At 37.6% G+C, this 19484-nt stretch overlaps 1 protein-coding gene across 4 annotated transcripts in view; it reads right to left on the bottom strand.

Annotated features, from left to right (window-relative positions):
* Positions 1-19484, bottom strand: part of HSD17B4 (hydroxysteroid 17-beta dehydrogenase 4) — a 93478-nt gene that overhangs the window by 37395 nt on the left and 36599 nt on the right. For all 4 annotated transcript variants that reach the window (XM_038551877.1, XM_038551879.1, XM_038551876.1 and 1 more), the window contains 8 exons: positions 17366-17390; positions 15624-15752; positions 13400-13503; positions 11725-11961; positions 8675-8726; positions 6112-6183; positions 3900-4003; positions 1940-2005 (listed from right to left, as the gene is read on the bottom strand). In XM_038551877.1, coding sequence (XP_038407805.1) covers positions 1940-2005; positions 3900-4003; positions 6112-6183; positions 8675-8726; positions 11725-11961; positions 13400-13503; positions 15624-15752; positions 17366-17390 — 789 coding nt within the window. The remainder of the gene's footprint in view (positions 1-1939; positions 2006-3899; positions 4004-6111; positions 6184-8674; positions 8727-11724; positions 11962-13399; positions 13504-15623; positions 15753-17365; positions 17391-19484) is intronic.

The following is a 19484-nucleotide window of genomic DNA, read 5'->3' as shown; positions in this document are numbered from 1 at the left end:
CACCTTTCCTACCAAAGCCTTCTGAACATCATTCTCTAATGAGTATCCCTTCTCTGTCTACAGCACTTACATAACAATTCAAAGCCTGTATTTAATCATTCATTGCTTGAACAGGTGCCCTAGTTATGCCCACATTTACATCTTGAGTATCCAAGTGTCCTTCTAGCTCCTTGACCACAGATTACATTTATTCCACTTGATCTTTATCTCCTGTAGCACAGATTGAGTTTAAAACAGACCATAAATCCCCCTGAAGTTTATGCAAAGTTTTATGAAAAATGTTTTTTGAAGAAAGAGATGACTTTCATCATATTCTCAAATGACCATGAGACAAAATGTTCTGTCAAATGATGGGTGCCCATTATTTATACAAAAAATGGCTGTTAACTTAAAAACTACTCTTTGTCACACAGAAGAAGAGTCAACTCTGCTGAAAACTAATGAAAAGTTCTACTTCTCTGAAAAAGAACCAAAGGGGGAAAAAAAATCTCTTGACTTACTGTGTGTAGAAATTCAAGCCCTGGAAACTATTCAGTTTTTCTTATCTACAGCAGATACCTTTTATTATTTCAGTAACCCAAAAATAATAAAGGAGCACTGCTGGGTTTTCTGAACTATGAAACCATGAAGCCTTGTCTGTTCTTTTAGTGCCTTAATAAAATTAACTTCAATACAAAGTTTTTATTAAACATAAATATGGGTGCATTCTTAAGACACTGATAAGAAACAGGGATGGAAAAAAACATTACAAGGCAAAAACTAACCTCAGGGAAAGTGTTCTTTCTGTTACCTGATTCCATAGTACATTCTAAGATGTAACAATCTTAATTCTTTCTGCCTCATGAAATTACGTTTCTATTTGCCAGAAAACATAAATCCTGCAGAAGTTCTCATACCAAGTATATCAAAATTAACATCAAAAACTACATAAACTGGGGCACCTGGGTGGCTCAGTGGTTGAGCATCTGCCTTTGGCTCGGGTCGTGATCCTGGGGTCCTGGGATCGAGTCCCACATCGGGCTCCCCACAGGGAGCTTGCTTCTCCCTCTGCCTATGTCTCTGCCTTTCTGTCTCTCATGAATAAATAAATAAAACCTTTAAAAAATAAACTGAGTAAACTTACAAATAATTTGCTGTCATTAAAGATGCTCTCTCACAGAGCCCCTTCAGAGCTTTATGGATTCTGTTCTGTGTTTGTGTCATTAGACCTCTGGCCACTGCAGGGAAGAATCTTTGGGGGGACTCACACCAACAAAAGTGGCCTTTCTCATCTTTATGGCTATCTTTTGTTTTTGTTTTGTTTTTGTTTTTGTTTTTCTATTTTTTGTTTCTTAAATAAACTTTCCCATGCTCACAGAATCTTGTTAACTGATAAGGCATTTTACCTTCTCCATCAGAAAACAAATTATTTATGCCAAACAAAAGAGATTAAACCACCCAACCTTCCTAAGAGGCTTTATTTCGCCTGTCCACTAAAACTGGCCTAAAATAATCTGCTTTCAAGGAATGTAGCTCAATTTTCTTTCTTGAAAGAAAAAGAGTGACGAAAATTTTCCTTTCAATTCTTTTTATCCTGCTCACTTTTTATCACTGCTTTAATGAAATTCTTCACTACTAAGCTAGGCAGTCTCTCTAAGCACTTGCCAATTTGCCAACAAAGCATGATGCTTCCTAAACTAACAAATGACAAACTAACTAACTAATAGGCGCCAAACCACTAACTATTCTATATTTACTTTTGATATATGGTAGAGAAAAAAAAATCTGATGAGCAAAAATTTAGAAAGACTGGATTCCAACTATGGAAATATGCCATTATTTTCATGATGCTGAAGGACACAGCCACTACTTTCAGACTCACAAAATTATATATCAGAGTTATACATTCAAGAGTCACCACCAGTCAGGTGGCTTATTCCTTTTTGAAACACAATCTTACCTGATTGAGTGAGGTGGTATCTGTAAGAACAGCATCAGGAGGCCTATTAGGCACAGCTACAGTTGCCTAAAATCAAAAAACATCCTATGTTAAGTACTAACAAAGTAATAGTTACTTCTTTTTATTCAAACTGGTATTTGATGAACAACCCATGTTTCAATATAATAAAATCTGCAAGTTAAAGAGCTTTCAAAAATATTTCCTGTCCAAGAGATAACATTTAAAATTTCCTAACTGCTAGCATCATCTGTGTTGTGATTTCCCAGAAATGACTCTGTAATGAAAGGAATATACAATCAGATCCGTTCTCTCAGCCACAAAGGAGAAAGAAGAAAAGACTCTTTCCAGGGCAAAAGGTGATAATAACCATAAGAATTAGACAAACAATTCACACCTAAATTGATTTCATCTTTAAAGGTACTTTACTCAGGGTGTGGGTCTCTCTGCATCAATATCCTATTTGGAGTTGGCTTAGATACCAAGATGTGTGGATTAATGTTGTTCATCAAAACTATCATCCCATCATTTTGCCTGTTTCCTTCTCTCTCTGCTCTCTTACTCATACTCCCATTAGTTACACGCATGCTGCTATACATGCGGTATCCCACATTTTTCTGAGGCTCTTCATCCTTTTTCTTCTCTTCATCTTTTTTCTGTCCTTGAGACTGATATAGGTATGCAGGTAGGGATAGATAGACAGATGATCAGACAGACAGATCATCAAACTTTTCAATTCTTTCTTCTGACAGCTCAAATCTACTCCTGTGCACTCTAGAAAATGCTTCCTTTCCCTCATTGTACTTTCAGCTTCAAAACTTGTTTGATTCTTTTTTTTTTTAATTTTTATTTATTTATGATAGTCACAGAGAGAGAGAGAGAGAGAGAGAGAGAGAGAGAGAGAGAGAGAGAGAGAGGCAGAGACATAGGCAGAGGGAGAAGCAGGCTCCATGCACCGGGAGCCCGACGTGGGATTCGATCCAGGGTCTCCAGGATCGCGCCCTGGGCCAAAGGCAGGCGCCAAACCACTGCGCCACCCAGGGATCCCTGTTTGATTCTGCTAGATAATTTCTCTTCGCTGATTTTCCCTGAGGAGTCACTGCCATCACGCTTGACCTTCTTGAGCATGTTCTCCTTTAGTTCTCTGAAGATTTTGAATCTTCATCTGTAAAGTCCTCTCAAAGAAAGTTTCTATTGCCCATTTTGTTCTGGTCTTATTTTTCTGTCTCTGGGTCATGTGCTCCTGTTTCTTGCATGTCTTGTAATTTTTTTCTTGATGACTGGGCATCTTAGATAACCTATTACAACAACTCTGGACACCGACCTCCTTTCCCCTTGGCAGGCCTGTAGTTACTATTACCTTGTTTATTTATGGTGCCTTGCCTAGACTATTTTAGCTAACTCTACTTCCACCACCATGAGCAGACTCTGTGCTGCTCCTCAGAGGTGCGGCCTTGGGCAAGGGCATAATCACCCTGCAAGGGACATTAATTTCAAGAGGGCTCTCCGTGACTCTCTCTCCCTGATCTCTCTGTCCAACTGTCTGTCTCCTCTGGTATCAGACCCAACTCTTAGGCTCCACTCATTGCCAGAAGATTGCTCTAGATATTCAATAAGGCCATGGGGTAACATTTTATACAAGGATCAACTGCATGTGTTGGGATTTTCTAAAGACTTCTGGGTGCTACAAGATTTGGATAAGAAAGTTAAAATGTTCCCACAATTATTTCAGATACATTATATTTATAGAAGCCAGACTTATCTACATAACATGTGTCATCTATCAAAATACACACGTGTAAACAGCACTTCCAATTCAAGAAACATACTCTGATTCAAAGAAGTATAAATTACTGAGGATCTACTCTAGGAAATTACACATAGGGTAATATGTAGTTTGTACATATAGTAATATGTGTATTCAGAATGTATATTCAAAATATAGATAAGGAAACTTATCTACCTTGACTTTGTCTGATGTCCGTTTTCCACCAGTACCTCCAGAGCCAACAAGGAAAAGAGAGAACTGATTATAACATATAAGTTCCTCCTCAAAATAAGAATAGACTGAAAAGCAAATGAAAGAAAAAAGAAAGGAAGTTATTATCAAAAGACATGACTAGTTAACCATTACATGATCGGCAATTCCTTTGAAAGTTTCGAAAATAAAATCTAGTTACTAAAAGGTACAGTAATTTCAAGATGCCCAAGTTTGGTTTACAAAACATTCTCTTAATTCATTCACTACTAGTCTCTGGAAAGCAGAGTGAAGAGAATCTTCACAAATCTCTTCTTCATTATGAAACAGCAGTTTCTCTCATCTCTTTTTAAACCTCCTAAACTGCCTACCGTATCTCAATTCTTTCCACCTCAAACATTTCAAAAACTCGCAGTAGGAAATGCAAATATCCACTCTCTCAAACTTTCAAACATTGTGCCAAAGGACTCAAAAACAGCCTAGAATACAGAGAAGAAATAAGTGAGAACGAAGGTATAAGCCTCAGGAGGGTAGAATCATGGGCATTTTGCTCACCATCATATTCCCAATGATCAGAATAGTACCGAGGACTGAAAAGGCACCTAACAAATATTAAATTAATGAGTAAATTAATGAATAAATGACATGAGTGAGCAAGTAAGTAAACAAGTAATTAATGAATGTAGGACAACTGTCCCTCTTTCCACTAATTGCCCAGTGAGAGTTTGATTATTATCTTGTATCTCCAGTTCTGGAAAACTAGAAATAGGGCTCTGAACTGCAGACTAAGGAAAAATCTAATTATAGCAAAAAATAAGGAAGGTTATGGCAGTATGTATTTAAAGTAAGATTTTTATCTTTATTACACAGGAAATTGGGTATCTGATTTCATTTACCCTTTGTCCACAAATTCTAATACACTATTAGCCATAACCAAGCTGTAGTTAAATCAGTGCAGTAGGTCACGAGAAAAGAGTAAACATGAAAACTAAGGTCACAGCAGGACATTTGTTTTGTGGCATGTTACATATGTGGTAGCAAAGGGAGAAGAGCAAAAGAAAAATTAGAAGAGTTGTAGCCAAATGGTGGCCAACTTCTGGCATGATAAGAAAACACAAAAATCTACAACAGAAAAGGGAGAAGGAAGAAGAACACAAGAGAGTAAGAGAGAGAACAGACCTACTATGAAACTCTCTGAGCTAATGCAAACAATGTAACAAGATTATTTAAGAGCATCAGGGGATCCCTGGGTGGCGCAGCGGTTTGGCACCTGCCTTTGGCCCAGGGCGCGATCCTGGAGACCCGGGATCGAGTCCCACATCAGGCTCCCGGTGCATGGAGCCTGCCTCTCCCTCTGCCTGTGTCTCTGCCTCTCTCCCTTTCTCTCTCTGTGACTATCATAAATAAATAAAAAATTTTTTTAAAAAAAGAGCATCAAAAATGTTTTCAGCATATGATTTAGTAAAAACAAGACAAGCTCCTCAACAACATTTACAGTAAAACCTTCAATCTACCTAGTTAGAACAAAACTGATGAAACCTATATTCCAACTGCCAGACAACATTAAACTTTCCACCGTAATTTATTTCCAAATTTTTTAACAATAAAGGTCTATTTATTTTCTTAAGTTTTAGAATAAATGAATTTTAAGCAATGTATCTTTAGCTGATGTTTAATTACTAGCATTTCAATGTTTATTAAATTACTATCACCTTTTTTCTCCCCACTGAACCTATAATATGGCTACGGTGTTAAACCACATGAGTTCAACAGGCCTGAATGTGCAACATTTAGGAATTTAACTAGCATTTATGAAAATGACTCGGGTCAAATATGTTCCAAGTTCCAAATAACAAAGACAAGAATATTTCCAATAGAGACTAATTATCAACTTATGGCTGTCAATGGGTTCCTTCTCGCCAAGTCCATATGCCAACGAGCTGAGTTAGCCACCAATGCTCTATATACCAGCCTGCTGTCTGAAACGCCCCACTCTTCCCACCCCTACCCCAACCCACTTTCTCCCCATCCTCGCTTCTTTTCTAAGAACTTATAAATTTTTAGAAGGTTTATCTTGCTTTCTCAGAAACTGGAAGGTGAACACAAACTTACTGATAAGTTTCTAGGGTGAAGCATTAGGTTACGTACATGGTCTATCAATCTAACAATATTATGGGAAGAACTGGAAGTGAGTTACCATCCACAAGAATTACTGAACCGGATCCTTTATCTAGGACATCAGCAACAACTGCTTCACATCTTAAGTTTCCTAAAGGGAAAAACAAAATAAATAAGTAAAGAGACTCTTTAAAGACCATAAAGGTATTACATTCAGATATGAGAGAATGTAACAGTTTCCATGTAAATTCAGCAAAATTAAAAAGTTATGCTTTGAAATAATTTTCAATATAATGCTGAATAATTCAACATTAAAAGGAAACCGAGTACCTGAGTCACTACATTTGAAACAACAAGTAGCAACATAATAAAATCAAACCTTTACTGTCCAGGAAATCTAGAGACCAGCATATCCCACACTAAAACATGTGCTAGGTCATGATGAAAATAAAGTTTTGCAATTAGGTTTTTTATATTCAATCTAATGCTTATTTTTCTACCCCAATGAGGGGCCACTCAGTCTCTGACAGTACCACTGCAGTAACAAAAGAGCCACTGAGAGATATGAATGAGGACATCAGTCTCCTGATGCATGTGGCCCTATATCTCATCACCTGTGAGGTTTTAAGGGAAGATCATAAATAATAGTCATATCTTGATTTTCTGCAGTTTAAAGAGGTTTCAAAACATAAGTATCTCAGATTTTGAATATTCATATTTACTAGAGAGTCAGCTTTAACACTACTTAAAGAAAATGCACAAAAGCTACTGAAAAAAATAATTCACAGAAAACATCACTTGAAGCTAAGGAGGTACAAGAAATTGAGAAAAATATCTTCCACACCTTCCTATTCATATCACTTTTCAGGTGTAATCATTTTTTAAAAGATTTCATTTATTTTTGAGAGAAAGAATGAGCAAGGGGAGAGGTAGAGGAAGAAGGAAAGAGAGAATCTCAAACAGACTCCCCACTGAGCACAGAGCCTAATGTGGGACTCAATCTCAGGACCCTGAGATCAGGACCTGAGCTGAAATCAAGATTTGGACGCTCAACTGACTGAGCCACCCAGGTGTCCCTGTTGTAATCATTTTTGAGTATAGGCCTATATGTCTCTCTTTATATTTAAAATTTCTAAAGGCAGAAATCTATTTCACACATTTCTGCTTTCCTCATAATACGAGTTCCCAAGTGAACCAATGTTAGGCTGGTTGCACATGTAACACAGAGGGATCCCCCAGGTATCTGCCACTGCCACCATCGCCACCACCACAGCTCACACACATGACTCATGCATGCACCCAACACCTCAGTGTTTGGGATCCATAATCCATATTTTATTTAAATAACAGGTAGGGGAGCCTGGGTGTCTCAGTCGGTTGAGCGTCCAACTCGATTTCAGCTCAGGTCATGATCTCAGGGTCATGAGATTGAGCCCCATGTTGGGCTCCACAAAGGGAGTAGAGCCTGCTTGGGATTTTCTCTCTCCCTCTGCCCTTACCACCCACCCCTCCAGAAATAAATAAAAATAAATAAAGTAACAGGTAATATAAGGTAGTAAGAGGCTATTTCAGTACATAGCCAGGTTAGAGAATTCATCTAAAACTGAAAACTATGCCTTGCACATGGCAGGTAGCCAGCAGATATCTGACAAAGGCAGCCATCAAAGCCATGCACTGCCTCACAGAAAACATATGCTGTACCATTGAAATAAAGCCATTTGGCTTCAAACGAGAAGAATCACCTAAAATTTTTAGAGAAATAAAAAGACCTGAGAAAACATTACAGAAGTGCAGCTACTTGCTGACCTCTACGTCATATAATGTGAAATGATAAACAAGCACTTTTTTGTATTTTACAATCTTATATGGTCAGTATTTAATCAGACTGCTGACATTAGAACAGTGTAACAAAGCAAATTTGTCAAATTACAGTGGAAGAACGAGAAAAGCAGCTTTACAGAACAAGATATTACTGAGAAAAACAAAATTCATTATTACAGCAGACATGATTTTATTTACTCTAAAAGAAAACAGGAAAAAGTTAATAAGAAATTCTGGGGGACTGCTGGGTGGCTTAGTGGTTCAGCATTTGCCTTTGGCTCAGGTCATGATCCCAGGGTCTTGGGATCAAGTCCCTCATCGGGGCTCCTTATGGGGAGCCTGCTTTTCCCTCTGCCTATGTCTCTGCCTCTCTCTGTGTGTCTCTCATGAATAAATAAATAAAATCTTAAGAACAAACAAGAAATTCTCTATGTTTAATGCAATTTGCTTTATGAAAATCACTACCAACATAAATACCTGAGAAAGAAACCAAAAACCATATTCATAGGAATTACATAGGATTACACACAATTACTAAGTTTAGAACTCACATACATAAAAAAGACTCTTTTCAGGTGTTAATAGCATATATAACAGTGGAAATAAACTGTCAGTATCCTGAAGTAATTTATTAAATAAGACTACCAAAGGACAAAGTTTAAGGTCACCAAAACAGCTATTACTTCACATCTACTCTAACAGCTCACAATATGATTTATTTAAGTCACTCTGCACCAACTTAACAAAATGACAAACTTTGGAAGGTTAGTTGGGAAATAAAATGAGGGTATGATTAAGAAATCAGTGCATCAAGAACTCACCTGCTCTGGGAAGTGGTTTATATAACTCCAAGTATTGCTCCCCATGGAGAACCTATGTTAGAGTCAACAAAATTCTATTAGCAGACTTTCCTGTTTCACAGGTTCTGCTATGGTTATCACTAATCACAAGTGATATTTCACTGCCCACATGTTCCCATCACTACTTCACCCAAGTTATCGGTCTCAGTTTGGCTTCTGCTTCTTAACCATAGGATTCAAAAATAATCAGTTCCCTAAAGACTATCAGATTTTTTGGAGCAGAAAAGATAGCTTTGTGTTCTTTCTTGACACGCATAAATCTTTGTTGACCGATAATTGTGGATTGTTTGCCAATGCAAACACTAAACTAAGCTATTTTTTCAGTGCTTATCACTGTGTTTGGAACATACTGGGTATTTAATGAATGTCTATTGAATAAAAATGAATAACTTGGCCAGTCCTAGTAACGTAATTTCAAATCACACATACCACATACAAACAACTCAACTAAAACAAAAAAGTAGGGATGCCCGGGAGGCTCAGATCATTAAGTATCTGCCTTTGGCTAAGGTCATGATCTCAGGGTCCTGGGATCAAGCCCCACATCAGGCTCTATGCTCAGCAGGAAGGCTCCCTCTACTCTTCCCCGCTGCTCATGCTCTCTGTCTCAAATGAATAAATAAAATCTTAAAGAAAAAAATAAAAAATAAAACACAAAAGTAAAACAACTATATTCAAAGTAAAAGAATTAACACTGTCAATATTTCCCTGGTGTAAGATCTTATATATTATCTGAATCTATAGATATAGACATAGATCCATGTGCATCTATAAGATATATCTTATAAATTATCTATTAATAGATACCAAGAATATTGTATTAACTTGATGGCCACTTAACCTCAATGTATGGAAGCAAGAAGATACCAATATAAGTAGGAAAACAACAGGACAGGAAAAATAAAACCTGACCCATGTATTCAAACAACCACTCCTGCACTGACATGGGACAGCTTTAATTTCCAATCTTCCTAAGAACCCAGAAGGGAAACCATGAGACAAATGCAGGATAGCCCACTGTATCAGATGGCCTGGAAACCTGAAGCTGGCAAGACAGGGATTTCAGCTCAAAATGGCATCATTCCCCACCACGATTTTGAACACTGTTTATGATTTTTCTAACTCCTTCCAACTCTGAAGGAGTACTCTGCAGAATTTTGAAACATTTGCTTTGTTTATACTTCAATTATCCAAATGGAACTGGAGGCAGCAAATACCATGCATGGGACAGGGACTAAACCAACCAGTGACCTGATCCGTATCTCATCTCCCTCTCAACTTCATCAGACACTCAAATAAAATCAGATCTTGGGATGCCTAGGTGGCTCAGTGGTTGAGCATCTACCTTCAGCTCAGGGCGTGATCCCAGAACTCCGGGATCTAGTCCAACAGGCTCTCCGCCGGGGACCTGCTTCTCCCTCTGCCTATGTCTCTGCTTCTCTCTGTGTCTCTCATGAATAAATAAATAAAATCTTTAAAAAATAAATAAATAAATACTAAAATAAAATAAAATAAAATCAGTTCTCACAGATTCAGAGCAGCAATGAGCTAATCCATCCTTTAGTACATGGGTCTCCTAATCATCAATGTCAGAGAACTGGCTCACAGCTCTATGATTCAAGAGTTATCCCTGGACTCATTACCTGAACCTTGCTCAGAGAAATGAAATCCACCCTACCTTAAAAGCTTTCTCACAGTTGTTCAGCTTCTTCCCTCCTGAAAGTTTGTTCACTTTGCTTCCCAAATACCACATCATCCTGATATTCCTCAGAGCTCATTCCTCAGCAGCCATTCCTTCTCAGTCTCTCTTGCTAATTCTTTCTCGGGTCTTCACCCTCTTAACACTTGCAGGGTCCTTAAGCTCAGACTCTTCTCTATGTACACTCATACATTATGTGATTTCATCTAGTCTTGTGTTTTTACACATCACGGAGAGTCTCAGGACCCCAGGAAGACTTCTCTCCTGAACTCAAGACTCACATACTCAACTGCCCATTTTATACCTCCACTTGAATGAGTAATAGAATCTCAAGTGTGTCCAAATCAACTCCTGATCATCCCCACCTTAGAGTAATCATATATATCTATCTTATCATACACAGTATGTTATATTAACTATTATACATATTAAATATATTATATATATGGTAAATAATGTATAGAGACAGATATGCACATCTATCATCCCAGTTACAAAAACTTTCATCCTCGACTTCTCTTTCCTTTCCTCACAGCCAGCCTTTTGCTTAACTTACAGAAGAGACTCCTAACAAATTTCTCTGCTTCTGCTTGGCTCCCAGATAATCTCTTCTCTATGCAATAGCAAAAATGAACCTGTGGGCAAACACAGGCAGATCCTATCACTCCTTAGTACAGAGCACTACAAATTGCTCCCCCAGGCTAATCAGAGATAAGCTGCAATCCTTATAATGAGTACAAGGCCCTCTTTCCTCACCACTCCCCTCTGGTTCATCCTACAGCTACACTGGTCCCCATACTGTTCCCCAAACAAGCCAACCATGCACCTGGCCCCGGGGCCTTTTGCAATTGTTCTCTCTGCCTCAAATACTCTTCCCAGATAATTACCTGGCTCAGTATCATCAGGTAAGAATTATCATGCCCATTTTATAGTTAAGGAAACTGAAGCTTAGTGCAGTTCTTTACTGTTGGTCAAACTGTTGGTCAGTTCTTTACTGTTGGTGCAAGTAAATGGCAGGGAGAGAATTAAGAACACTATGCCAGGATTATGGGACTGGATCTAATTGCTGTCTTCTTTTTTTTTTTTTTTTTTTTTTTGCTTGCCCCCTTCAACTCTCTTCTATTTTTAAAAAGAAAAATCAAAAGATATGCTAAATCTTTACTCCTGAATCAACTGCTACTCCTGAATTCATGTTATTAATACATGAATATGTGCACACACATGCGCCCGCACACACCCACACCATGTGATAAATGTCAATACCATTTAAAGAAACCAAAAGAAGCAAATAAAGCTTCCTTATTATACATACCTTTGCCAAGTTGACTGAAAACCCAGGAATCTCTGATAATCCTCCACCTATTACAAATTTCTGAGCTATTATAACTCCAAAGGTAGGCAAACAGGAGAAATCGGTGCTTCCTTCATATATAAATTTCATATCTTTGGGTTCCTTGACCGATGCCCCCACGCCTAGGGCATACATAATAGTTTCCAGTTCCGTGTAAGCAGAAGAAAATGGAGGAAATTTATGGCCAATGGCTCCAGCCTATGAGAGAGGTGTAGAAAATTATTTTTTCACTGATATTTTTGTCCAATACTTAACATTTTAACTTTTCCAAAATTATTAACTGCTTACAGACCTATTTTGCTTTTGAAGAGATGTGAAGAGAATGTTATGTTGGTGAAATTCATGGAGTTTCATTATATTTTATTTTAATAGAAAACCATCAGAAAATGTGTGGAAAAGGACTTCATTTACAGGTAAGTACATTTTTATTGTTTGCTTCTTACTAACAGTAGGTCTCATTTTCAAATTTCCCATATCCAATGGTGAGAAGCCCTATTAGCTCAGCACCTATTAGCAACTCAAAAATACAAAAAAATAATAATAATAATAATGAATATATCATAAATAGGGATAGTGAATTGCCCTGTAAGAGCTAATGTATAAAATTCACTGTAAAGAGATGAGCAGAACACTGCATAATACTTGTAAATGAGATTGCCTCATAATGGTTTTAGTTAAATTGAGATTTTACTTTAAGTGCCTCACTAGGAATGCCCCTTATCTAATTGATACCATTACTTTTCTACTTAAGCGATATGTCTAGGTAATGTGTGAAGTATACATTAAGTTAAAAAAGAATAATGTCCAGTTATCAATCATATTCATTCTGAAATGGGCTGAGAGCTAAGAATGGTTTTTATATTATTAAAGAGTTAAAAAAAAAGAAAAACAGGAAGAATATATGACAGAAATGGTATGTGGTCCATAAAGCCTAAAACATTTATTATCTGGCCCTTTCCTGAAAAAGTTTGCCAGCCCGTAAAGTAGTATCATATCTATAATCCTATCATATTCTCAGGGTTAAAATTAGATTGCTAACTTTATCACCATGTCTGCCCTGAGTCACAAAACTCCAAAATCAAATACATCAGATGATTTATTTCTTACTATTTATGCACTACCATTTTTTGCTTAAAGGCTAAAGATGGGAGACAGTAAATCAGCAAATTTCACATGAGCTATAACCACAGTTCTATTAGAATTTCTGACACAATGGGAGGCTCTTTATTTGTAGCCATGTTGAAATAGTTCCAAAATAAAATCTATCGATGCTTTCTCTGAAAAGAAAAAAAATGACTCCAAAGAGGCACTTCAATAGATATCCTTTCCGAAAAAGTTAGAAAAATAGTAACTAAAGTCGGTTTATCAACAATACAACCAAAAAAGTGGGCGTGGGGAGAGATATTTGTCTAATTATACTAAAGACGTAAAAGTCACACAAGGCTGCATTTCAGCCTTATGTTCATTCAAATTCTATAAATACTTAGTACAGATTTTAATGAAAGTTTTGTAGTCACTTATCTTTCCTATTTAACAATAAATTAGTAGCTTGGAAAATAATGTTTTCTGTATGAAAGAAAAAAAAAGAGAAAGAGAGACTCTTTGGAGAAAGTATAGGCTTTTCTCCCCTACTTACAAACTCTGATGTAGCTGTTGATGCTGCATGACTCGTATGATTTGTTGAAACTCCTCCATCCGAATCTATTGTATTTACAACTCCAATTAAACTGGCAACTGATTCTAAAAAATAATAACAACAATAATGCTTTTGTTAAAGATGTGACTAAGAAAGGCAACAGTGTACGAGATAATCGCTGCTATGACATTCAGCAAGCCAGCCACAGAACTGGTCCTCATGAACTGGATATATGAGGCTAGGCTATTACAGGAAAAAACTGTCAAAGACGTTGAAATAGACCAAGGATAACTGGGTGTTTTCAATGGAGAACAAGACACTATCCAGCATTCTCTTCTTGGGTTATGATTCTAAGGAGACTCTGAGCTTTGCCATGACTGATCGATTTTACAACTCCACTCAGTGGGACCTTTGTCCGGAGACATGCCATTTTTGGTGAAGGAAAACCTAATTTCCCTTCTCTCCCCACCACCCTCCCCTTCCAGGATAGAACAATGCCACAATTACCTCTGAACTCCCTCCTATCTCAAGTGATAGCTCTGAAGATAGTACACAAAGTTCTTCCAGAGAAAACCATCATTATGACCAGAGATTACAGAGAGGGTTCAGAAGCTGCTGTTCTGGGGTCAAAAAGGTTAATAAAGGAGATTCATGGGGCATCCACATATGCCATAAGATTCTAGAGACTCGGGGACCTTGGCACTATGGGCCTCCTTCCAAACTTGGACCAAAACTATAAGCAAACCAAAGAATGAGATGTGATCAGGAGAGCTGCCACTCCTGGTGACACTAGTGGAGAATCTCCTTGCCACTGAGTCCTTTCCTCACTGCCCCACTCAGACTTCTGTCAAAAGGAGGCTTTAAATTGAAAGTCGCCTTGCTACAGGCAGAAAAGGACCACACCCTGACACAGACAGCCTGAGTTAACTCGGCTCAGACACTGTACAAGGTGGGCCGCTCACTACGTTTGTCTGGGACTTAGTCTGTCATCCGTAAGATGAGAATAGTTGTACAGAAAATGTGAGATTTTTCTCCTAACTGTACTTCAGATACTTAGAAGTATTTTTTTTTCATTTATAATTATGTGATTCATTTAGTTAGCTTTTTCTTGATAATACTTGTAAGGCAATGAAGTGAAACTTTGACATCAGAGCAAAGTTTTTAATATATTTCTTCCTTTTTCCTTTCATCCATTTTCATCGATGGGTAACTGTTAATTCACAGGCTAAATTTATCACAAACATCAAAATATGGATATAGCCAATGCTACCTACCATCAATGACCTAACAATCATGATACCATCTAATTGAGAAAAAAGACAATGAAAATTTCAGTGAGTGTACCAGCAGGTAGGAAAATGTCATTAAGGAGGGAAAAAACCCAGATTAGTCAGTTTTTAAGATATATATTCTCCTACCAAAACACTGAATACAAAATTACTAAAAGGAAAAAAAGATTTGTCTGTAAAATAACCCTGAATCACACTTTCCCAGATAAGTCCTTTAAATTTCACATATGATATGCATATGTGAGTTACACTAGAAAAACTAATGTGAGGGATCCCTGGGTGGCGCAGCGGTTTGGCGCCTGCCTTTGGCCCAGGGCGCGATCCTGGAGACCCGGGATCGAATCCCACGTCGGGCTCCCGGTGCATGGAGCCTGCTTCTCCCTCTGCCTGTGTCTCTGCGCCTCTCTCTCTCTCTGTGACTATCATAAATAAATAAAAAATTAAAAGAAAAACTAATGTGATTTTTACTGGTTGTCTATTTCTGTGGCAGATCATAAACGACTCAATACCTCAAGGTAACAAGCATTTACCGACTCCTTTCTGAGTTCAGTACCAAGCTAGCACCAAATACAAAAGCAGCACAACCAAGACACAGTCTCTGCCTCCAAAGGAAGCAGTGAAGAATCACATACTTCTGAAACAAAAGCAGCTTTGATGAGATTGCCAAGTAGTCAGAGTTGAGCTGAGAGAGATCAGTATAACCTGAAATATCTGAGCGTGGATCCCCCACCTGGACGTCCACCAAAAACGTAGAATTACCAAAAAAAATGGAAAAACTGAAGGCGGCTCGACATACATATCTTAAATTTGAAGAGTTCTAACAGCTACCAGAGCAGAAAATGGGCTCTAGTTAAAACAAGATAATTCTGTAAGAGAGGAGTATGTTCTGCTATCTCTGGTTCCCCAGCCAGGAGTGAATGGACTCAGGACTCTACCTTGAATACTCTGCGGCTTGGTGGCATTGTCAAAGTCACAGATCTTCTTCCAGTTGGCCTTCACTGCCTCCGGAGTCACTGGCTGATTCTTCTGCCTCACAATGGCCCCAAGGGTCCGCTCCCAGCGTACTGGTCACAGAAACAAAACAAAGAAAAGGAGTACAGATTTTTAAGAGAAACACAGAAAGTCAAATTCATCTGCGCCCCTTGAATTTTTTTAACCTTAAGAGAAAGGGAACTTGGGGCAAAAAACAGATCCTCACAGCAAAAGGGTTTTGCTACAAGCCTTTAAATGGGTTTTTCTTCAAATAACAAACCCATTGGAATAATGTGAATTAAAATATATATATATTTAAAGCTGAAGGGAAAAACTTCTCCTCTGACTACCCCAGACAGTACCAAAGGTAGAATGTAACACTGAATCATAAAAATTTAAACTCTATATAATCACACAAAAAGACAGACTTGACGACCACAGATCACGTGAGTAATATACTTCAAGGTAACAGAATAGAACTTTGTTAAACAGCAAAGTGAGGACAGGTGATGATAACAGGTCAAAGGCTCCAGATACTCAAATTAATATATCACATGGCCCCAAATAATTCCCCTTCCCCTCCCTTTGCTCTTGGCTCCTTTTCCACAGGAAGCCAACTAGACTAGGGCATATGCACCAAAATCGTTACTGTTGTGTAAGTTCTCTGAGGAGAAACTTTTAATACTGTTTTCTTTTCAAAAAGCCCAAGGAATACAATAACCACTAGTAACCTTGTTTAATTAAACATAATGGGCAGACTTTGACAATATTAAATTGAAGATCCACTTCAAGGAATGACAGGAAAGCCTGCTCCTAGAGCTTTCCTATCGACAGAGTCCCAGAAAAAGTTTTCATTCCAACAACTGATTTTCTTTCTTAAATGGATATCCTAAGACACTTCTATTGAGTAATGCTTGAGTAGTGTACATTACTTTAATGACCAAAGAGAACAGTCATTTATGATCAAAATATTGATACCCTATGTTACAACAATATTCTCCAATAATGACAACCTTTTAAACAACTCAAGTAGTTTCGATACCAACACCCAACTGAAAACTTAATTTAGGATACTGGAATTTTCACAATTTTTTTTTTAATGTCATGAAGCAATTATTCAATTTGAAGCACAAAAGATTTGACAGATGGAGAGAGGATTGAAGCCACATGAGTTTCCTACTGGACAAAAGGGGAATAATTTCCAGACATCAGTTGCAATTTCTGTCTCAGCAAGTTGTCCACTGTGATTCCTCACTGCCACCTCCTGATGTCTCATGGCCCCAAGGAAGAAAAGAATCAAATGAGAGAAATGGAAAACCCTGCCTCTGTGTCATCTGACACAGAGTTCTTCCCATCTTCTCCAAAGAGCCCTCTCTCCCACTCAATTTCTCTGCAGAATGTGCAAAGCCAGAGATAGGGAGGCCAAACATCAACACTAAAACATAAGTGGAGAATAAGGGCTGCCAACAGGAAAAAGAAAAAAAAACAAAAACAAAACTCAGTGGTTTCTTGAAAATACCAAAAGCCTGCAGGACAGCTTCCCTGTTTTAGAATACCTGTCAGTATAACCATGTTTGAGTGTGACCATGCATGCAGAGGCTCCAATGGTAAAGCTTTGGGCAAGATCTTTACACAGCTGATTGGATGTGTGAGGTTAAAAAAACAGAAACAAGGTATGGCAAACCGAAAACTGAGAGAGACTTACGTTTTCCAATCCATCCTCCTCCAACCTACCAAAAAAGAGGGATAACAGTTACATCAACTAAAGTGAATCAGGAAAAGAATATTTTAAATTAGAAGAGCAGGCGTCTACCTTACTAAAAGTATCCAAAGGCTAGATCATAATGGATGAAAATAATACAGCTCTACAAGAGTCCACGGGCCTCCAGAACTTTGTGCTATTCGTTTTATCAGAGTGGAAATACAAAGCAGCACAAGGTAGTAGAAATGCATATGGTAAAGAAGCATGACTGACATCAAAAACTAAGGCTTCAAACTAATTCTTCTACTTATTAGTTGTGTGACCCTCATCAAATTATCTGAATTCCCTAAATCCAAGGCTCCTCTCATGTAAAATAATGATACTATTTTTCATGAGATAACCATAAAGGTTAAACAATATAAAAGTAAAATTGCCCAGCACAACACAGGCGTGAAATCACATCCCTCTAGAAAGACCTAGTGAATGGGCATCTGGGTGGCTTAGTCGGTTAAGTGTCAGCCTTCAGCTCATGTCATGATCCCAAGGTCCTGGGATCAAGCCCCATGTTGGACAACCTGCTCGGTGGGGAGCCAGCTTTTCCCTCTCTCTGCTCACTCACTCTCTCACTCTCTCTCTCAAATAAATAAAATCTTAAAAAAAAAGAAAGACCTAGCGAATGAAAAAATAAAAAGGAAAGAAAACTAAAAGTAGGATTTGACTTAATGAATTACATATGGTCATTTTAATATAACATTTTTATGGAGAGAAGGCAAATGGCCAAATATATTAACTGCTACAAAGAAAGATCCAGTTTTTCCTAGAGGTCATGCATGGGAATCCCAGAAGAAAATGTCTAATATATATATATTATATATATAGTTGCCAATCTTCCAGCACAACTACAGCATGCTGGAATTTACCATCAGAATTTCACATGAATAGGACAAAACTGTGTTCTCAGCACACAGAACACATCTTAGTGGCTCTAGGTCAAGGGTCTGGATATTTATCACCCTTTGGCTTGATATTAATATGCCTACAACATTTACAATAGACCTATCAGTCCTGATGCTGTCAGAGTAGATACAACAGCAGTGTTTTTGGTAATAAAGAGAGAGATCACATTTTACTCTATTTTGGGAGTAAAGCAACAAGCTGTAAGCTCCTCACAGGCATTAAACACAGGAGCTCCAGCTGAGCCAAAGCATCTCTACACCTAGATTACACTCTAGACAGCACTCTAGATAGCACTCAGAACTCTGCAAACAAAGAGGCAAAATTCATTTTCAAGATTTCAGTCAAGATATTATAGGTGTTTAATATATTTTCTGAATCATGCACACAAAATGCCCCTCACTAAAAATGTTCATGACGTAAGAAAAGGAAAACATATACATCTACAAGGTCATCTACAAAATGACCTTGTTGTCTCCAGAAGTCTGGCTGTGTGCATAAAACGCACATCTAAAAAAAAAAAAAAAAAAAAAACACTATTTAAGATGCGCATCTAATAAAAGCCTGGAAGGATACAGAAAAATACAAATAGTAGTTATCTCTAGATACGGGTAATGTTGATGATTTTTATTTTCTTCTCTACACTTTGCTATGTATTTAGTTTACTACAAAGGCATGTATGATTTTTGTCCACAGAATTAATAACAAACATAATTGTAAAACCTAAAAAGTTTTAAAAATTCCTTAATGATGTAAAAGATAGGGAGACCAAATTCTGAGATCTAGACAGCTTGATATTATTAAATTTGCAAAGTTCTTATAAGGTACTTTCCACCTCTAATATTCCACAATTCACATTTAGTGCTGTGATTAAGAAAGTGGAGGCACACATCTCTACTTAGACATGTGCAGACTGTTTTTTATTTTAACAGCTTTTTATTCAAATGCATCAGGTTAATACAGCAGTCACTTCAAACTAAGCCAGGTTATTTTGATACCAAAAAATATTTTTGGCTTTCACAGTATTCTTCGTCAACAGGTTAATTATTACCACAGAGAATCAAAGGTTGGGGGGCGGAGATCTAAAATATAACAGTTCTAGAAAAAAAAAGAGAGAGATCACACCCAAATGAGGAATCAAAGATGTATACATTGGCATAAAGAGATT

This window comes from Canis lupus, chromosome 11 (assembly GCF_011100685.1).
Source record: "Canis lupus familiaris isolate Mischka breed German Shepherd chromosome 11, alternate assembly UU_Cfam_GSD_1.0, whole genome shotgun sequence".
Taxonomy (NCBI): domain Eukaryota; kingdom Metazoa; phylum Chordata; class Mammalia; order Carnivora; family Canidae; genus Canis; species Canis lupus.
The sequence above is the reverse complement of the archived record's forward strand: the minus strand, read 5'-3'. Positions and strand labels throughout refer to the sequence as shown.